The 21,632-nt window shown below is 39.9% G+C and overlaps 1 protein-coding gene across 7 annotated transcripts in view; it reads right to left on the minus strand.

The window, feature by feature from the left end:
* Nucleotides 1-827: 827 nt before the first annotated feature.
* Nucleotides 828-21,632, minus strand: part of LOC18426021 (alcohol dehydrogenase class-3) — a 75,612-nt gene continuing 54,807 nt past the window's right edge. For 2 of the 7 annotated variants that reach the window (XM_020662286.2, XM_020662285.2), the window contains exons 5-10: nt 14,735-14,817; nt 14,580-14,655; nt 2,342-2,499; nt 2,078-2,239; nt 1,566-1,741; nt 828-1,172 (exon numbers count right to left, since the gene is read on the minus strand). In XM_020662286.2, coding sequence (XP_020517945.2) covers nt 1,103-1,172; nt 1,566-1,741; nt 2,078-2,239; nt 2,342-2,499; nt 14,580-14,655; nt 14,735-14,817 — 725 coding nt within the window. In that variant the 3' untranslated portion in view covers nt 828-1,102. Of the gene's footprint in view, nt 1,173-1,565; nt 1,742-2,077; nt 2,274-2,341; nt 2,500-14,579; nt 14,656-14,734; nt 14,818-21,632 lie in introns of all 7 variants that reach the window. The other 5 variants (XM_088872490.1, XM_006830554.4, XM_088872492.1 and 2 more) reach the window with 3 other exon arrangements.

Consider the following 21,632-nt stretch of genomic DNA (forward strand, 5'->3'; position numbering starts at 1 on the left):
TGATGCCCAAATATCCTCAAGTTGGACATCTTCACATGGTACATGAACATCAAAAAAAAAAAAATGGATTTAAAGTTTTGGAAATAGTAGATCTTGTAACACATTTGTGGACTGTCAATTTTCGAGATTTTTAAGTTTTCATAGATCTACTCGATCTACACTATTTTTTAATCTTTAAATTTTATAATTGAAGATGAAAATATACTTCAAGGCTATCACAAAGATTTTCAACATTGAAATGACAGTTCTCGACACTATTTGAACGTGCGTTTTACTTTGAATTTTTTGATTTGGCTCTATACAAAGCACACCTTTTTGTAAAATACTTCGTAATTTAAACTACCATCCATATTTTTCTTTACTTTCTCTTAAACTTCAATCACATGCCAATGCCAGTGACAATCAGACTAATTTGAGCTATACCAGAGCCCTCAAGAGTATGATAGATATGACACGTGACAAATAGATAAAGAGAATAAGAAGATAAAATCCGGGCATTCATGAGTTTTCTAATTTAGTTTACGTTCTGAAATAGAACTCTTATTCAGGAACATATAGGCCTAACGCAAATTTCTCATGCGGCTTAAATTTATCGCAACTTTCTTCGATTCCTTTTAGAACTTCTCTTTTCTTTATTTAGAACTTTTCATTTTTCTCTCGGTTCACATTTATCCTGGGAAAGAAAGAAACAAATTCATTTCATGACTAGCATGGGAGAGAGAATCCCTCATTATTGGTAAAATTCGCATCAACAAATGGTAGTTACCATCAGAATGTCTAAAAATCACACTTCTAAAGCCTCGCCCAAAAGCATGAAGTATATCTGGTTTCATCTGCAACCCATTTTATATCAAACTTTAAAAGTGCAAAATCTTTAGAAATACACCGTTTTTGGAAGTTATTATAACCAACAGGATTACAGTACAACCAGGCTGATCCCAGAGATTTATTCCAAGCATTGTAGCTGATTATAGAAACAAAAAGCATAACAAGTATAACAAAAAGCACCCATCACTTTGCTTTTCATGCACATCCATAAGAACACAAAGTAAGCCTCAAGCATGCATGTCTAAGACACATCTGAGACAGTTCCCCTCATGCATCAGATCAAAACTATTGTTAATCTCCCCAAATGGCAAACTGTGTGTGACATATTCGTCCACTTTGATCTCCTGAAACAAAAACAAACCAGAAAAATAAAAAGATAATAAGGTTAGAAACAAGAGATATGGCTTGTTGACCACTCAGAGATAGAACAGCATGCCATAACTTGAAATAGTACTCCAAAGGGCCATTCATCATTCATTCCCAAAGATGGACAGTGGGGATTAATGGTTCCTGAGCAAATATCCCGACAGGGCCCCATGATTGTTAACCTCAACCGTCATCAGCAAGAATCGACGGGAGATGCCCTTTCAGGTAAAATATACCATAATCCATTAGATTATGGCATAGACTTTGTAGAAACTACTGCACATTTTTCTATTTTTGATCTTATTTTAGATTCAATGGCAGCCTAGTGCTTAGAACACCAACCCAGTATCCATCAGCTACACAAGATATACCTCCAGCACCACCATGCCAGCCCCTCCGCCAACAGCATCAAATCTTCCACCAAGCTCACCATCAATCCTCCATTTCCACTAACAAATCCTCCACCAAAACAACCGCCAAATCCTCCATCCATTCTGCCATCCAGGGTTTCAAAATCCAGATCGGTGGGGTGGACCATCCACCCCACCTATCCGAGGTGGATCGTTGAATTACCGATTCGGATCGGTTCGAATTGGCGATCCAAAAGATTATTTAAGAATAAGAAAAAAAAAAAAAAAAATCAAATAGAGACTTGGGTGGGTTTAAGGGGGACATAAGAAAATATTAGATAAGCTTAAAAAAAGAAAAAGAAAATATGCAAAAGGGAGTCTTAGGAGGAAAACTAGGGCTGGGACCCATACCCACATAAATCCCTAAAACAACCATATGAACACTACAAATAAACACAAGAAAACTCAAACCCTTTCAAAACGACCAAAAGAAAAAACATCTTAATGCTTAGAATTAAGGATATGATGATAACCTTCTTCATGTATTTCTCAACAAGCCAAGGCACTTGAGTACGGGTCTTGAAACCACCAAAGGCAGTTCCCTTCCATACACGTCCAGTGACCAGCTGAAATGGCCTTGTGGAGATCTCCTTTCCAGCAGGTGCAACACCCACGATCACTGATGTTCCCCAACCCTGAGAAGCAAACAAGCTTTGAATTATTGTGGCCCTGCATCCACAAAAACAAAATCATAGGAAGCCCCAAACCCAGATAGTATCATTGTATTATCTACTAACCTTGTGGCAGCACTCTAGAGCAGCTCTCATGACAGACACGTTGCCTATGCACTCGAAACTGTAGTCAACCCCACCATCAGTGAGTTCGATGATAACCTGTTGGATGGGTTTCTCATAGTCTTTTGGGTTCACAAATTCTGTTACTCCAAACGTCTTGGCTGTCAAGTAAATTCCAGAATCATTGTTTGGAATAATTTTTCTTTACTCATGAGACTCATATTGTAGTATTTTAGATTCGACCTCCTTGTAAAGATAAAAGAAGCAGTATCCAAGTTTATCAGCAAGTTAAACATAATTGTAGGTAGCTTCAATTATGCAGAGGAATGAGGACTTCTAATAAGCTTCAGTTAATCAACACATTATATTCACTTCTAATAAGCTTCAGTTAATCAACACATTATATTCATAAAAGGAATATCATATATACGTATTGTCTTTTGAAACTATAACTTTTTATTAAATAAACAGGATGTACAGTATTCGAGTAACAGACATTTATAAAAAATGGTGAAGTGTGTATAAATGGATTGTACAAAGATGGGACAGAACTCCTGTTAGGCTTTGGGACTTACGATCCAAAGTCTTGTTCTTGAGGCTCCATCTTTAGTAAGGGAATCAGCACCTAGTTGGCCTCTTGTCAAGAGCGTCAAAAGAACATGAGAATGGAATGCCATAGCTAAAAAAATTGATCAAATGTCGATCCCAGTCTCTAAGGGATTGGGCACAGATCCTTTTTCCCAATTTATCGCATTCAAAGAGTCAATCATGACCAATATTGTGGATCCCCAGCTACTATCAAACAGTTTTAGCCCGTCCAGCAAAGCCTGGGTGCAAATAAAAGTGGAATTAGCTAACCAAGCGGGTCAGAGTAAGATGTGTGCTTTTTGCAGAGAAATTCCTGAATATGCCCCTAATTCCAACTATACCAGGGTTGCTGGGAGAGTGTCCGTTGAAGGTCGGTGTTTAATGGTACCAGTTGCAGGGGGGATCCAAACAGTAGATTTGGAGATAGGCAGCAGCATGGACCACAAAATATCCAAGATGAATATGCACCTAACTCTTTGTGATTGCAAGCCAAGAAAAAAGCAGTGGCTTTTATGCATTCCATGATTGCATGACATAACATTCTTTGCTCGTAAAAGACTTGCTTGTTTCACTCTAACAGATGGTCCAGAAGAGTGCCAAGATAGAAGCTGCCAAAGGAGCAGACCCGAACAAGAGAATGCATAAGAGAAGTGTGACAAGTACTGATTTGGGGGCTACCCAAACCCAGCCAAAGAGATTGTTACTCAGCAGTAAATGAAGAGATGATCAATCATTCCTCATTGTCCTCACAATGGCACATCTTTGGTTAAGGTAGATTCCCCTCCTCTAGATCCGACTGCTAGTATGAGCCTTTTTGAAGATGACCAGCCAATTAGAAGTCTGGACTTTCGGTGGGAATGGGGTAAACCAGGCCCTGCTTGCCATTGTAGGCGTCAGGTCAACATAGAAAGTGGACTCTGACAATACACCTATGGGCGAGGGGCACCATAACATTTTATCCCTTCCACTGCCAGGGATGAAGTGAGAGTCTACGAGGCCCAACAAGGCCCAAAGGTCACAAACTCATGGAGGTTTATCCTAAACCCTGGTGATGAAATAGTGTGACCTCCCATCCCCTTGTAAGAGTGAGAGATCCGAGACATTTGAGTCTAAACTCATCTAGTAGAGGATTAAGAACTCGACTTCCAGGGGTACCTATCCCAGGCAACCATCCTAGAAACCTGGTGCATTCTCCTGTTTTAGCAACAAAATTTTTTACAGCAAATTACGTATGGGTACTCTTTGAGGGGGTCAATTACCATATAGGGGGTCTTTTGCCAAATATAACAAGCACCACCCCCATCACCCCGTGGCTCTTTTTTTACTTAAGTTGCTCCCTTGTCTGGCAATTGAAACACTGGACAGGGGCCTAGTCTTTTCCCATTCACAAGAGCTGTCTGGCATTTGCATTACCGGACAGCTCAGCATCCTTTTTATTGGTTTTGACGGCAAGTTAGCTGGAATGGCCACAGGAATATCTCTGCCCCATCTCGAAATCCCGTGGCCTGTAATCCTCTCCTCAGGCCATTCTGGTGAGATAATCTGTGCGACCCTGTAATCCTCTCTTCAGGCCACTCTAGTGCAAGCTTTGCGGATGCTGTAATCCTCTCTTCAGGTTCTTTCATCTCTGCCACTAATTTGCGAAGCGATTCATCTGCCAAAATGGTGGTTTTGGGGGTTCGGGGGTTTTCCGTTTACTGCCTCACCCCCTGCTCTTGCCCCAATTCATGGTCACTAGGTCTTGAAATATAATAATGCAGTAGTAATGCTCTACTGCAGTTTATAACACGAGATAGAATGTTGTTTGATGATATTAGAGAGTCGGTGTTGATAGAGAGAGAGAGATGGGGGTGGTGGAGCAAGGTGAAAATAGACTCATTACAAACACATGAAAAATCTAGAGAGAGAAAACAGTGAAATAACAAAAAATGGGTAGACAAAAAGAACTAGAAAAGGGAAATGAGCTTACAGATCTAGACAGAGAAAACAGTAAAATGGAAAATGGGTTGTACATTTTGGCCATGGAGAACCATTTCTAGGTCCTCGATCTGGAGAGAATTCAAGCAAAGAAAAGCCCTCATTTCGAGCGAGATTTCGATGGTCGCAGCACAGAGCTTAGCAGCGCTATGCAATGTTTCAGCCGCTGGTGAAGAGGGGCGGGCAGCAATGACTGATGGAGGCGGTGCCTTTGCTCTTGCTTCTCTCAAGGACAAATTCTTCGAGTACCTAGAATATGCCCCCAGGAATTCACCTTCCCACTCACAGGAAACGAGGAACTGGTGAAGTTTGGTTATGGTGGGGCCATGGGAATGGTTGCACCAAGCATGTAATACACCACAAGAGGAAGGTTGACGAGGTTATTCCTAAACACAAAATCTGCGAAACCGTCCATACTGTACACTATGTGATTGCCCCTGTTTTCTTTTTCCCCTTCGCTCATAGGCCAACCAGGTGAATTTGTAGTTACCACAATCCACCAAGGGTGGCTGGGAAGGCAGCGATGAGGTTTAGTTCTGCCCAAATCCCTGGTATGCGAATTGGTCTATTGGGACCACAGACTGCAGTAAACATCCATCTGATAGAAGTTTTCTGAGCTGTTACATAGAGTATTAGTGACTTGAAAAAAAATCCCTATGTGAGCAGAGTTTTTCGAAAATATAGTGGGGTCCCAAACGACCTAGATTCCTCCACAAGTCAGTTTGACCAAAAAAAAGTTGGGGGAGTCTAGTGGGTTCAACAAGGTCTTGGACATGCCATGCCATGACTGTCATTTAGGGAGGAGGTGGGAGCTTGGAGACACTTGTGATAGCGTCTAGAAGGTCGGTCCTCTAAGGTTGCAGAGTTTGGGGCAGAGAGAGAAAGGTTCAGTGACTCAGACCTCTCATGGTTTATGCTATTGTTACTGGGATCTTCCAACCAGGGCGTTAGTTCCCCTTCGAAATCTTGCTCTTGCAATCCAAGGACGAGAATCTCGCTCCTCCATTAATTTTGGACTTTGGAATCTTGATTCTTCCATTAGGGGTTGACATAAGTGCTCTCATGGGCCTCAATTTTTAACCAAATGGAGCTAGGTCCTAAATTGTTTATCATTCGATCCTGATTAAGTTTAGATGGAGCTCTTCCACATGCTAGGCTCGGCATCCCTAGATTTCAAGATGTATGGACCTCAATCCCGACCCTAGGGAGCCTTCTGCACGTCATGATCCCGCAGTCCCAATCCAAATCGTATATCTAATTCAATCACTATGGTTTATACCGAAAGCTGGATTTTTCTAGTCCCTACAACATTTTTCTCTCGCTTGGGCTTCATTGCGAGCATTACACCTGAAAGTTTCACTAATGTTACTCAGTGGTTTGTTGTGCTTAAAACCCATCATTTGCAACATTCGGTATATATTACCCTCTGTCCGGTTCGATCCTTTTGATTTTTAGCTAAATCCATTAAGTAGAAAGACAACATCTAAGAGCAATCATCCTCACCCATTCGTTGCGGGTCTCCAGCTCTAGCATGGTCCCCCCACCCCCCGGTGGGTCTCCAGCTCTAGCAACTGGTCCCCCCCCCCCCCCCTGGCAGGTCTCCAGCTCTAGCAACTGGTCCCCCCCCCCCCGGGTCTCCAGCTCTAGCAACTGGTCCACCCCCCCCCCCCCGGGCGGGCTTTACTAAACTTCTTAACTTCAATGGGTGTTCACTGGGAAATATCAGGCCGGCAGGAGTGGATGGGGTGTGACCACCTTGGCAATATTTTTGTGTCCTCCAACAACATTGGCCACACAGACTCCCAACTGGCTGAGTCAATGGAACTCCTCACCGGCCTCAAGCTTTTCGACCCCTCGCAGCCACAACCTCTTATCGTTGAGGGAGACACACGTAATATAATCACTTGGGGGGCGGGCACGGCGTCCCCCCCCTCCCCACTTGTGGTATTTGGCTCCAATTTTCATGAGATTACTCACATTTGAAAGGATATAGTCGTCTTATGGAGGCATATGTGGCAGGAATCCAACGCCCTGGCTGATCAATTGGCTAAAGATGGAGTGTCTACCAGTACCTCAGGTCTTTCGTAGATTGTATTTTGGACTCTTTTTACTATTATACAAGTACTGGGCAGATTTTTAGCCCACTCTTGGTTTTTTAGTTATCTTACCCTTTTTAGGTTCTTGTTTTAAGCCCGAACAATTTTTTGTAAAGAGCTACCCCTTTGGGGTAGTTTTTCTTTTAGCAAAAGGCCCTGTCTATCGGCTATTTGGCTCCCTCTACACATCCTTGTACTTATTCCTTGTCTACTACAGTTAACAACAAAAAGAAAAAAGAACATCTAGAGCAAGATTTTGTTTCCTTTGGGATACCCTCCATTGCAGTAAGGTACCAAGTGCATATTGAGGAGTAGAAAGTGTTGGGATTTGTGACATTTGAAGGCCTAGGGAGAATGTAAATAAAATAAATTATAGTAGATTATACACTTTAGTGGGAGCGTATTGTGGTTGACTGACCTAGGGTTGCACAGTCTATGGCCCAGGTCATGTCTAGAACCCCTACCTTGGGCATGTGGCATTACAGTTGAGGGTTTATAGAGGAACATCCCTTGTTGAGGTTAGAGAGATGCCCAGGGATGTTTTATAGGCAGAAGAGTTGTTTGATCTCCTGTGTGCAGAGGAAGGGCTTGTGAGAACAAAGGTCAAGTCCTCAACAAAACTTCCGCACAACATGTACATATGACAATTGAATTTTGGGAAGGAACCATATATATAGGGACACTTGTACATGTGCATAGAGAGAGCCCCCTTGCACTATAGTGATGTGTGTGTTTTGACTTGCTCTTAAAGGGGAAACCTGTAGTCCACATACTGGGACTACGGTTCCACTGTTTATTGGCTAACTCTAACGAGCAAATCATGAACCCCTCCACTTGACTGTGGGTCATGGGTCCCATTAAGCTGGTTTGCGAAGACAGTTGCGGATCATGGATCCTGGCACAGGTGGAGTGCCCTGACAAGTCACTTGTTTTTTTACCTATTAGATACCAATCCACTTTGTTTTTTGTGTGCTTCAGATTTTCGTGGAACCCCAGAAATATTGATTTCAACTAAAAATGTGTTTACTGTTATTGTTGGATATTTTTCAGAATTTTAAAATTATTTCCAAATGCATAAAAACTTATAAAGGGTATTTCTGTAATTTATCAGTAGGGGTATTTTGAAATTTTTTTTTTTATTAGGTGGGACCCACATACAAGGGGGTTATGGCCTAAGCCTCCCACAAGTGCAGCCCACAAGGGTAGGACGTGTGGGACCCACATGGGCAACATGCCCCACATAAAAGAAATTATTTTATTTTGGAAAATATTGGTTTAGTTGAAAATATCTTGTGACATATTTTGTGAGAGATTTAAGGAGATCTAGATTTTGATCATTATTAGTTAACACTTTAAAAAAAAGAGAGTTTGATCATTACTTTATTTCCTAATTATCCCTATGTGAGAATAAGGAAATCTGTACTACTCTAAACTATTCTAGAATGTTCTAGAAGGTAAGATTATGATGAGAAAATCTAGATTATTTAGAAGTGGATATAGGTCAAATCTCAAGAGATAAGGTTCCTATATATTCACTCTAGATCATAATGGCTGATCTTTGAGATGAATAGCTCAGATTAGTTCTCTCTTATTACCTCACAGATACCTAAATATTTTCCAGATCATATTGAATCCTATTTGGACTGGGACTCCTAAGGGCCTAGAGCCTAGAGGCCTATAAAAGGAGGGTTTTCCCCCTCATTCTAAACATCAGATCTCTCCCATTTCTCTTTTCTCTCCACACCCCTATCAAACCTTATTTCATCTTTCTCTCTCCTCTCTCAAATAGGTGGCACGCCACCCACTGTAAGAGTTGGGGTGGCACACACATCTGACAGGGGTTAGAAAGGGGAGCCACACCCTACCATAATCTTTTGGACTAAGGGGAGGTGCCATCATGGAATGCCCATAGGTTAAAAAGGGGTTCTTCATGAAACCCTAATTGTGACCATAGCTCTTAGCCCCGTAAGTTTCAAATGAGGGTGTCCCAGATGTGCTTCCCAAATTCAAGTTGAGTATTCAACAAGATCCGAAATTTAGATTGTGCCATTCATCAGGTGATCGGGTGTGGGGTGTGTGACGCCCTAAGGGGGTAACCCTAGTAAAAAGTCAGTAAGTTTCCCCTCAGTTATTTAATTTTATTTTCTGTTGCTCTTGTCTAATTTATGCTTCCTACTAAAATTATTAGTTTGTGTTAAGTTTAATAAACTCATTTGGAAATAAGTTATTAAGATCCTAGATTGTAGTAGGCTTGTTTTATTGTACTTGTGGAACCTGCAAATAGAATTTCTAACAATTAATAGAAGAAGAGATGGAATGTTTTTAATTTATAGCCTCAAAAATTTATAGCTTGAAATTCTCCATAACCACCTCTTTCAGAAAGATGGGGAGAAAAACCAGATTTTTTTTTTTTTTGTTGGTTGTTTGCGGGGGGGGGGGGGGGGGGGGGGGGGGTCGTTGGTGGACAAATTGACTAGGGCTTGCTGGTTGCTGCGGATGCTACAGGTAGAAGAGGAAGGTAAGTTTGGTGGGATAGGCACATGATTCTTATTCTTTGGGAGAATTGAAGATATGGGTAGTTTAGGAGGTAGTGAGGGTTTTTGGCAATCCTCCAGGCACGCTGGAATACTAAGCTAGCCTTAAGGGAAGGAGAACAAAACTGTTGGCAAAGAGAAGGGGGAGGGGTGGGGGATTTGCAAAAGTGGTATTTGCTCATTAGTGGGCAGTGAATGGAAATTCGCTCACTTGGGTTCCAAGGCCAGCTGACTAGGTAAACCTAGGGCTATCCAAACCAAATAAGGCCTAGGCGAGGCCCTATTTGGTTTAGTATTAGGGCGTCCGCATAGGTGCCTTAGGGCTGCCTACGTGGCTCAACAAATAAAGGTTCTCAATCAAGGGCTCCAAGTGTTGGATGTGAGGCACCTCTCGCTTCCTCTCTCTCTCAGACAGACCCATATGCTCACTCTCCCTCTCTCTCTCTCTCTCTCACATACATACATACATACATATATGCATGCATGCAAAAGAAGTCCAAGTGCTCGATGCGAGGCCTCTTTCTCTCTCTTAGACACACAAACCATATGATTTTTCTCTCTCTCGACACAAAAAAAAGAAGAATTTCAAGTGTTCGATGCGAGGCACCTCCCTTTCTCATGAGCCAAAATGCTTTCTCTATCTCTCTCAAAACATACAAGAAGAACAAAAAGAAGAGTATATCCTCCACTCTCTCTCTCTCTCTCTCTCTCTCTCTCTCTCTCTTTCTCTTCCTCCCCCTACCCCCCCTCCCAACAGAAGAAGAAAAAGAAGACGGCCTCCAATTATTTGAAGCGAGCCCTCTATCTCTCCATATAAGAACAAGGAAAAGAAATGTTGGGGCTTTGTGGCCATTTAAACGCCTTACAAGAGCATGTAAAACTATGATTAAAGTGATATGATGACTCCATCTGGTAGGACCAATGGGGCATGTTTTATCACGCTTTGTTCACTCGGGTTTGAGAAGATGATTGTAGTATAGATGGATTCCCTCAGTTTTTTTTTTTAGAAGAAATGTTAACTTGATTGCCTCAGTTAATTTGTATGATTCTAGACCTGATGGATCCGATGACCATTTAATTATATTTAAATGATTTCTTTAAATTATGAAATATCAAAATGAATTTTTAAAATGGTTTCATATATATTATTTTCTCAAAATAAATTTTTACTTACCTAAAAATTGAGTTTTCAAATGTTTTGAATGCAGAGCTATTTTCAAAATATTTAATAGTCTTGAAAAAAATTATTTTATGTGTTCTAATATTATTAGAAGAGTGTGGGGTCTGTTTGGAATAGGGCCAACCGTGTGGGAGGTCCACTGTAGTGGGGAGTGACCCCCCCCACACCTCTCTTTTATTCTCTCTCCCTCTTAGCTTGTTGGTCAAGACTTCTACAAAGAAGTCAAAGTTTTACATAATATATGATTAGTACTTGATCGAGAGAGAGAGACTTGACTGAGATATTTAATAGAAAGTTCTATAGATTAAGATTTTATGACACATTTTTTATAATTTTATAAAAATCTAAAATTTGATGGAAATAGGTCTAGAACCTTCCTTTTAATCATGATGGCTGATTTAGGAAATGAGTAGCCAACATCTTCACCCAAGTCTCCTTAGATGGACAATCAAGATTAAGTCTCAATATGATGGCAAACCCTAGAGCCCAAAAACCTTAGTTTGCATCTATAAATACACCCTTTAAGGGTGGCCTAAGACACATCTCACCATAGACTTCTCTCACCTCCTAGGATACCATGCCACTCTCTCTCCTCTCTCATTCTCTCTCTTCTCTTCTTGTCTCTAGCCAAGTGTCTAAAGCTGTGCCACGCCCCAAGTAGGACATTAAGGGGTGGCACGACCCAAGATAGATAGACCTAGATAAGCCCTCCCATAAGAGAAAATTAGGTCATGCTCTCATCTCGATTAGGTTTTTGCCTAGGCCTCCCATTGTGAGACAAAGTGAAAGACCTAGATCTTGTGCGTCCTTGGTGTTCAAGATCCGGAGTGGGGTGTATTAAGTCCTTGGAGATGATCCAAGGCACGGTAATCTACTATTTCATGGTTTCATGTTTCTTGATTCACTCTTGTACATTATGTCTTAAGGTTATAAGAGTTTTATTTTTCAATGGCATCAAATGAGGATCCTAAATTGCACTAGGGTTTTGTTTTATGATTGTTTTTTGAGTTGTAATTGGCGATTGTAAGTGGTCTAGCCGGTATAAATAAAATAAAGTGAGAAAATTTTAAATGTGTACTTGGCTAGAACTACATTGCCTCCTTTCAGGAAGAAGACGGCCTCCAAGTGTTCGATGCAAGGACTCACAACACATATACTATCTCTCCCTCACACACATATGGACCCATATGCTCTCTCTCTCTCTCTCTCTCTCTCTCCATACAGCAAACACACCCTCCCCACCCCACCCAAAAAAAAAAAGAATGTCCACCCAAGTATCTAGGACCAGGGGATTGGGAAGGAAAGGCTGTTTTAATGTAGAGGTCTGTTAGCATTGCTAAGGTCTGTTAGGGTGTTCTATGTTCAACACTTGAACTGCGACTTTTTCTCTGACTCCATTCTCACCAAAGGGTAGGGGCCCAAATCCCCACTGACTTACCCTTTTTATTAATGAAAAAACGGTTAGGGGGCCTTCTCCCCCAATGACTTACCCAAAAAAAAAGGGTTTGGGGTATAGTGAATTGCCAAAGTTTCTTATTTTCTTTTCTTTTTTCTTTCTTCTTTTTTTTTTTTGTGTGTGTGTGTGTGTTAGGGGCTTCGAGGGGTCGGTTGGAGTTATAGAGATTGTGATTAGGGATGGAGAATTGAGGGAGAAGAGATTTCGTGGGGTTTCGTGTGTAGGTTGGAGCTAAGGTAGATGGAGATTGGCTTGTGGGGTTGGTTGGAGTTGTAGAGATTGTGACTGTGGATGGAGCATTGAGGGGCAAAGGGATTTCTTGGGGTTTCATGTATATGTTTGAGCTAAGGTAGATGGAGGGGCACTGAGAGACGAATGAGTGGTAGACGGTGGGGAGCAAGTAGGTGAGGAGAGAAAAGAGATGGAGAATATAGTGGAGGTCAATGTGGCATTCCATAAACCAAAAGTATCTATGGTAGTGTGAGGTGGACTATCAATGACATGGATTGATCTGAGCCACCAAGTTGGCCACAACAAACTTTTGGTTTGGTCAACATGCAGCAAATAAGATCTATGGTGCTTGGCCACGTAGAGCTCTCATGGCAGTCCATCATATGTTAGTATTCTTAAAGAAGAGTATCAATCCTCATGTTCAGGTGTGGCCCTACACATTTCTACAAAAGTTAAAAGCAGAGGCACTGCTAAAGCTTCTTATATGAGTAATATTGTAGGACACTAAAGCTGTGTAATCAGCGATTTAATCCTTTCTACAATGAAGAGCTCCACAACAACAAACTTTTGGGAATTTGTTACAGATTCCAATGGTTGGGCAAGAAGACTGCAGTGCAGACACCATGAACTCGTCAACTAAATGATAGGGCAAGAATAAGCCTTGCTTGCCATATTGCAGAAAGGCTATAAATCTGAGACCAAGCAGCTATGCAGTCTAGAATCGGATGGGAATCATTCTCAAGGACTAAAAAATTACCTTCATAACAACACATACTAACTTAAAACAATAAACTAAGCACGAGATTATGTAGAGCATGTCTCTGTCACGGTAGAATCAATCTGAATACAGAACTTCATGGGAGACACTACTAGCTCACGATTCAAAGTAGTTCTTGATAACCAAACATGGATATATACGTGTCTATGCATATAGTACAACTATATACCTGCCATCTTCTTGCTGTATACTGATAACAAAAATGTGTTCAACACAAGCTTCTGAAGCATGTTTACAATCTCTCCTACCTGAACCTCATGTATGAGATTTAACATGTTGCAGATGCATTCATCAACAATTGAATGAAATGCACTATAGTCATCAGAAAAAATAAAATAAAATAAATAAATAAAAATATATATATATATATAGGTTGTTAAAACCAAAAAATATAGATATTGTTCGTCACCGATAAACACTTTAGGCTGTTAGGATATAATTTTACTAAATATGCAATATGCTTAAGGTTGTGTTGGTGGTCAATGGACCACCCCTCAGCAGCTACTTCTACACTTGGGCTGTTACTGAGAACACGAATCCCAGCCATGTTTTGAACAGAAAAGAACAGACCTTGTGAGGTTTTTCCTTTTCTGTTGTATTATTTGCAATAGACCTCCTCACAAATAATGTAAAGAGGGGGGAATTGACTGCCAAATGAACCCTTTAAATGTATGAAGAAAGAGAGCAGTCTTATAGTTATATGTTTAAGGAATGCATGGATCATAGAACTAGAGAATAAATATATGGCATTGATGTAAACCAGTATAGAATGAATGGTGTGAGAACCACAATTAGATCCATGACATATCGCATGGCAACCTTGCATATAAGTTTGGTGCTAAGCACATAAGTTGCTTTCTTTCTTGCTACTCAAATAAACTTTGCTTGTTAACTATAAGTATGTGGTTGTTATCAGCCACATGGGTTTCTTCAGAGTTTAGACAGGTACTGCTTTGCATTTAAAGCATCTCAACCTGTGACACCCAACATTAGGATACACCTTAACCAAGTTTAAGATAACTGTTTAAATTAGAGTTATATACTCACACTTTCTCTATTACTCTGTGACAACATATTCAATATTTGCAACTAACACACAAATCCAACAAGACCAGATAGAAACACTAACCACATAAAAATATAAAATCCATCAGTATATATTACGACTGTGATAATGACTTTAAAGAAAGCTAAAGTAGGAAATATCAGCAGCAGCTTTCTTCGGAATTATGACAGAATACAACTATAAGAATTGCTCAATACACATTCTCGAATATTTAGGGCATTTACACAACTATATAGGTTACTCACCATCCACCATTCACAATATTTTTGCCAAGTATCATGTCATTAAGTAAAAATTGAAAAGAAAGATAAAAGGCTGATACGAAAGATAATTACCACGCTCATATTTTTTGCTGTCAATATCTATTCCAATTATCCGGGAAGCCCTTGCAGCTTTCGCACCCTCAGATGCCTGTCCATTCAAAAATTACTTGGGCAGTTAATAATAAGAATTTATCCAAGAAAACAAAATTGACTCATTGACCACTCACTGCAAGGCCAACAGTTCCAAGGCCAAATATTGCAACAACTGAACCAGGTTCAACTTTGGCTGCGTTCCAGACTGCTCCAAGACCTAAGGGGAAAAGCTCCTATTAATCGTCATTTACTGATTAAAAATGAGACTTAAACAGACAACAGCAAAGAATACAACAACACATCTGCATAATAAACAAAGATGACCATTGCAAGTTGAGTGAACTCGTAGCCAAATAACTGAGGTAGAAGGGCAATAATATTGTCATCTCAAAAGAGAAACTGGAAAAAGCTAAAGAAGACATACTTACAAAATTTTTTGCTCTTAATTCAATTTTAAACACTTTGATCTGAATAACATATGGTTAAATAAAGAATCACTTTATCAGTTCTGATAAGATGTAAAGAATGCCACTAAAGGAGATAGGAAAACACAACATGCTCAAACCAAAATGAAGCAAGAGACATGGGAACCTCACAGAATCTGCTACCACAGATAACCACAAAATCCAAACGACAGGTAATTGCCCTTCCATGATGCCCATTCCCATGCAAAACATTATAAGCTCATCCAGTCAGCCTTCCAACACTATAGCTACGAATATATGTTTACCTTTTGGCTACAAACAAGGTTCAAAAAGGTGGATGCGGCCACCTAGGTGGTCAGGGGTCTAGGCAGCCTAGGCAGGCACCCAGACACAAAGGCGGATGCATTGGGCGGAGGGGGCAGACCCTTGCAGGGGGTTGGAGTGGGGATCATATGTTGTTTTGTGTGTGTTTTTTGTGAATGCGTGTGGGTATGTGTTTAGTGTGTGTGCGTGTGCGTGCATGCACACGTATGCGTGTGTGAGGCCTTGCATGAAGATCATCCTCTTTCTGTTTTTCTTTCGGATCCGTATTTTTTAGAGAGAGGTCTCAAACACTTGGAGGATGTTCTTCTTTTTCTTCTTCTAATATGTCGATCAAGAGAGAGATAGAGAGAGTCTGTGAGAGAGAGGGACCTCGCGTCGAACACTTGGAGGTCTTCTTCTTACATGTAAAGATGGAGCATATGGGTCATGGGTTTAAAATGCAGTCGCATAAAGCGTTATGTGCTTGGCAGCGCATGACAACAGGCTGCATCTGCGCTTTGGAGAGATGTGCCTGTATCTCTCAACATATGCGGCCGCATCCTACATAATCTGCATATGCGGCCAGTCATTTCCATGAAAAAAAATAACAATAAAAAAAACCCTCGTTCAGGGGTATCTCAGACATTTCGAGCCCCGAAAAAGGGGGAAAGGGTTTTGGGGGGTATTATATCCCCAAACAACTAAAAACTGCGACATCCATGGCTTTTTTTTAATCAAATTAATCAAAAAAAAAAGTGGCAGAAATTTTTTTTTGTGGAGTTATTAGATTTTCGTAGATGATTTGTTGTTGATTTACTTATTTTGAGTGTTGATTTGAGGAAGTTTAGGCGAAGTTTAGAATGACGATGCACATGGAGACTCTCAAGATAACTTCTCATATTAGGATTTGAAATTAAGGATCCCAAGATTTGAAAGTTGACAAATGATGATGATTTATCTTGAGCTATACTTTTGAACTCTTTAATATTCATAGACTTTTGTATTCTATAACTTTAAAGTTTGTGGTTGCAAATTTGTGATTATGGTTGTTGAATGATTTATGAAGCTAGTTTCAAATTTCTAGTTTCTATCAAGGGATAGTTGATACAGAATCTCCAACAGGTGACAGCTGATACTTTTGGAGTTAATGAATAAACTAAATACCTACTATCACATAAACCACCTCCATATTTTTTTTATGCATTAACCTATTTTTTAGAATGTTTAGAATATTTTATATTTATTGACCGCATCGCGGTGATGCACCTACATCTGAAACGCATCGAACCGCATCGGCCGCCCCCAACGCATCAGACCACATCCCGCGTTTGAAAACACTAATATGGGTCCTTGTGTATTCTTGTGTGTCAGAGAGAGATAGCGAGAGGTTGTGTATCGAACACTTAGAGCCTATCTACTTCTTCTCCTCATATGTAGAGAGAACACATAGACTCGAGAGAGAGAGAGAGTGGGCAATACACATGCCTTATTTTTATTTGGGTGGATTTGATTTTTTTTTTTTAGGCCCTCCTAGGCGGTTTGAGAAAATGGCCACCTAGGCGGCAAGGTGGCCGAATTTTCGTTCACTAGCAACAAAAATTCCTTAATTGCATGATTTTTCTCTCAATCGTTCCAATAGTTGGGTAGAAAGGAAATTCCCTAATTTGGAAAAATATGTTCATACCAAGGTGACTTTATCCTACTGCCTCTGCTTAGGTTTCCCTTTGCATCTGCCCTCACTCTAGCTTCCCGACCAATTCTACTATCCTCTTTCAGTTATCATGTCAGTCCTTTCTCACTGCTTTCCTCGTGCCATTGGTTAGGTGGTAGTCGATTAGGGTACACTACTTGTACAACTTCCCCTAAAACAGTGAGGGCCTCCATTCCCCTTGATTCAGTGAAAGGCTCATACACATGCCGAATTCCTTTCCTAAGCTCTTCCCAAAATTCAAATCACCCATGTATATTTATAAACCAGTCCTCAACACCCTGCTAACATTTCCTTATGCCTAGCAAAAGATGTTCATGTCGTTGTTCATGCACACATTTTACCTAGATTATCAAATGAGACATGTGCTGTATGAAGCTCTAATTTATAAAATAGACAAATTTTTTATTTTCCATAGCAATTTAAACTGAAGGGGAAGTCATATAGGACGACTGTAAGACAAGTCATGCTTTATAGAACAGAATGTTTGGAGGCCAAAAAACAACATATCTATAAAATGAGTGTAGCTGAGATGGAGATGTTGAGATCGATGAGTGATAAGAGGATAAAATTCTGAATAAACACATTCGAGGGACCTTAGGAATAGCCCCAGGAGGCAATAAAATGAGGGAAAGTAGACTTCGATGGTCGGATCATGTGCAGTGTCGACCTAGAATAGTACTGGTTAGGAGGGGTAATTTGGTTCAAGTGGAAGGCTTTAAAAGGGTAAGGGGAAGACTCCAAAGGACATGGATGGAAGTAATGACAAAAGATATGGTGAATTATGCATTATGAGAGCGATTATTGAATGCTTAGTCATTATTATACTGTATTTAACTCTCTAAGGACTTATTTGTCCTTTTTTCCACAAAAGGACATACTTGTAGAAGTAAATATTTTAGAATTAATATAAACATATAAGAGGTGCAGGAGGTCAATATGACCTAACATCACCTTCCCTCTTTCTTCTCACTCAACGTCGTCTTTCTTCCTCATTTTCTCTCTCATTGAGCACTTTATCTCTTCATATTTTTTCTTCCTTTTTCTCCTTCCATCATTATTTGCTGCTGTATTTTAACTTGGTATCAAAGCAGGAAACTTCGTGGGGTTTTTTGAAACCCTAAAGATGTGATTTGGCCATGTGAAGCCTCCAAAGCTATAAGGCTAGAAACCCTAGATCTGAAGAACAAAAAAGGGGGTACGAAACCCTAGATCAGAGAAAAGGTTTGGAATAGAAGAAAAACTAAATATTCACGGTCAGTTCCTCGAGTTTTTTATGCGGGATTAGAAACCCCAGATATGGTTGTCATGGATATATGATGTTGAAGCCTGTAGTTGGACCACTTATATGGATCAAAACATTGTTTATGAGTTGTGAAACTCAGTCTTTTTTGAGATCTCTTGTATGGATGATCTCAAGTTCTCGTACAACATATTTTTAAGTGGCTGGTAGTGTTGATCAGCACGCATTCTTTGTGTTTTGCAGGCCAGGTTGTGGCCAATATTTCTAGTTCGAGTGATTCAGGTCACTCTTCCACCTTCACTAATACTTTTAATGTTACCTCCCATATCGGTATCCATGAAGATAACTCTGGACTGCAAATAACTACCGTCAAACTCGATAGAAAAAATTATTTGGAGTGGTCAAAGCCTGCTAAAATGTTCATTGGTGGAAGGGGAAATTTGGGACATCTCAATAGTATAGTAAGATTATTAAACCGGAAGAAACAAATCCAGTGCATGAGAAGTGGGAAATTGCAAACCTTCCTGTTATGTCTTTGTGGTTACACTCCATGCAGCCATCGACTAGTAGGATTTTTTTTGTTTCTTAGAACTGGAAAAGTGATTGGGACTTTGTATATCAAATTTACTCTCAAACCCAAACTGTGGCTCAAGTGTATCAATTGAGGTAGGATATTTGCAATCTTTTGACAGGGAGAGGAGTCTCTCACTGAATATTTTTCCTTACTTGGTAGTATGTGGGAGGAGCAGGACCACTATCACATTTTTAAATTATTCTGTAAGGAAGATGATGAAAAACAAAAAGACTTCGTGGAACAAAATTGTATTTTTGAGTTCTTGGCAGGTTTGAACCCAGAGTTTGAATTAGCCAGGTTTTAAATACTCAGTAGGGATACCCTTCTATCACTTAACCAGGTGTATTCATTTGTTCAAAGTGAAGAGAGTAGGAAAAATGTCATGTTGCCTAGCGAAGCAGTCAATCGATCTGCTCTTACTTCAGCTTCCTTTCCTCTTAGAAACAACAACAATGGGGGTGGCACTCAAAAATTTGGGAAAAAAGGGCCTAACAAGGTGATAAAAGAAAGCTAAAATGTGATCATTGTGGTAGAACTGGTCATTTCAAAGAAACTTGTTGGAATTTGGTCGGCAAAATTCAACTGTCAGGGTCAGTTTAATGCTCCCAATGCTTCAACCACTATGAATGCAGCTGCTGCCACTACAGATCAGTCATCACAATCCTCACTGTACACTTCGAAGGAGACACCAGTCCGTAAAGGCTATTCGTACATTTAGAAGGCCCATCCACTAGCTCTACTTCATACTGCAAACACTCAGGTACTAATGCTTTTGCTAATCATGTCTCATTTACTCTATCTGGACAAAACTGGATGATTGATTCAGGAGCATCAAACCACATGATAGGTATGTCTTCCTTATTTTCTACTTATTCCCATTGTTCTACTAGAGACAAAGTTAAGATTGGCGATTGTCTTTTTCATCTCTCACTGGAAAAGGAACTGTGAATGTTTCTCTTAAAATGTCATTATCATTAGTTCTTCATGTTCCCAGTTTCACTACAAATTTAATGTATGTCAGTAATATTACCAGAAGTCCGAATTGCAATGACTCTTTCCTTCTTACTGTGTCTTTCTGGATCTGGATACGAGGGAGACGGCTGGCAGTGGTCATGAACTTGGTGGTCTTTATATTCTTGACTCAACAACAACTACCCCTCAAGCCCTACAATCTAGTTCTAATATTAAATAAAGATCGAACTTGGTAGTGGCATCTCCAACATGGTCATTTGTCTTTCAAGTCTTTAAAAGTTTTGTTTCCTAAGTGGTTTATTTCTACTAGTGTGTCTGAGTTTCAATGTGACTCTATGAATTGTCAAAGCATTGTAGAAACACTTATATATTTAGTAATAATAAAAGCATAGTTCTTTTTGTTATTGTTCATTATGATGTTTGGGGTCCTTCTCCTATTACATCTTTCTTTTGATCATCGGCATTTTGTTTCTTTTGTGCATGATTATTTTTGATGTACCTGGATCTATCTTATAAAAAGCAAAGATGAAATTCCACATATCTTCAAAGTTTTACATAGGACGATTCTCACTCAATTTAATACTAAAATTGAGGTACTTCCACCTCACCAACGTGGGGAATATTGAGAGTTACAGTCCTACTTGGAAGAGCACACGGGATAGAGTCTCAAAATTCTTGCACCTATATACCACAGCAATATATGTAGCAGAAAAAAAAAGAATAAACATCTTTTAGAGGTGGCCAGGCTCTTCTCTTGAGTAAGAATGTAGCCAAGAAATTCTGGTCTGATGTTGTGCTTACCGCATCGTTTTTCTTTTTTTGAGAAAGTTAACAATTTGTATTGCTAAAAGGAGAAGTGTACATCAGTAAGTGTACATCAGGAGAAGTGTATTGCTAAAACCGGGTCTCTCAACCAAAAATTGACCACCTAGCAGTGGACCTGTACAAAAAATGAAGGGCTAATAAGATACCCCCAAATAGAAGAGATAAATTGTGAAATAAGGAGGGCTTTTCTCATTGCACCTTTTCTTATTGATGGAATGCCATCTCGTTTTTTAGACTACAAGTGTCCTTATAAACTTATCTTTCATGATCGAACACTATTTAATGCTCCTCCTAAAGCCGTTGGTTGTGTTTGCTTTGCTCATGTTTTGAGTCTGTACAATACAAAACTGGATTGCAAATCCGTAAAATTTATTTTCCCTATTTATCCATCTTCACAAAAGGATTACAAATGCTATGATCTAGTGTCTCAGAATAAATTTGTCTCAACGGATGTAACCTCTTTGGAGTCTGTTTATGCTTTGATTTGCACTGATCTTTGGGATGAGATTTGCTCAAATCTTACCAAAAACTGAGTTACTTCCGGGCTTGAAAATGTAAAGAGAGTGGAATCGCTTGAATTATGGGCTCAGAAAAATCCCAGATCTATACATCCGATCTTGTTTTGAGTTCACTGGCAGCGCCAGCTCCAAATCCATATTTTGACCTAAAAAAAAATGCTTCTAAATTTAATTAAATCTAATAATAAGTTAGTTTCCAGAAAAATAAAATAAAGCAGAGAATTAATGAAAAAAAAATTAAATCAAGCAAAGAAAGATATACTTGCCGCTAGGGACCCGAACCCAAAGTTTTGGGCTTGGATCAGGCTACTCTTCCGATTTGCACCACCATCTCCACTTTTGTATGCCTTTTACTTGCTGGAATTGATAGATCGAAGGTTCTTTGACCTATCTAGGGTTCCTAAGGCATGGAGAAAAGTTGGGGATTTTAAGTAGGGTCTACCTAGGCTTTTTTTGGGATCTCC

The sequence above is a fragment of the Amborella trichopoda genome, chromosome 7, assembly GCF_054954075.1.
Source record: "Amborella trichopoda isolate Santa Cruz 75 chromosome 7, AtrichopodaSantaCruz75HAP2 v2.0, whole genome shotgun sequence".
Lineage (NCBI taxonomy): Eukaryota > Viridiplantae > Streptophyta > Magnoliopsida > Amborellales > Amborellaceae > Amborella > Amborella trichopoda.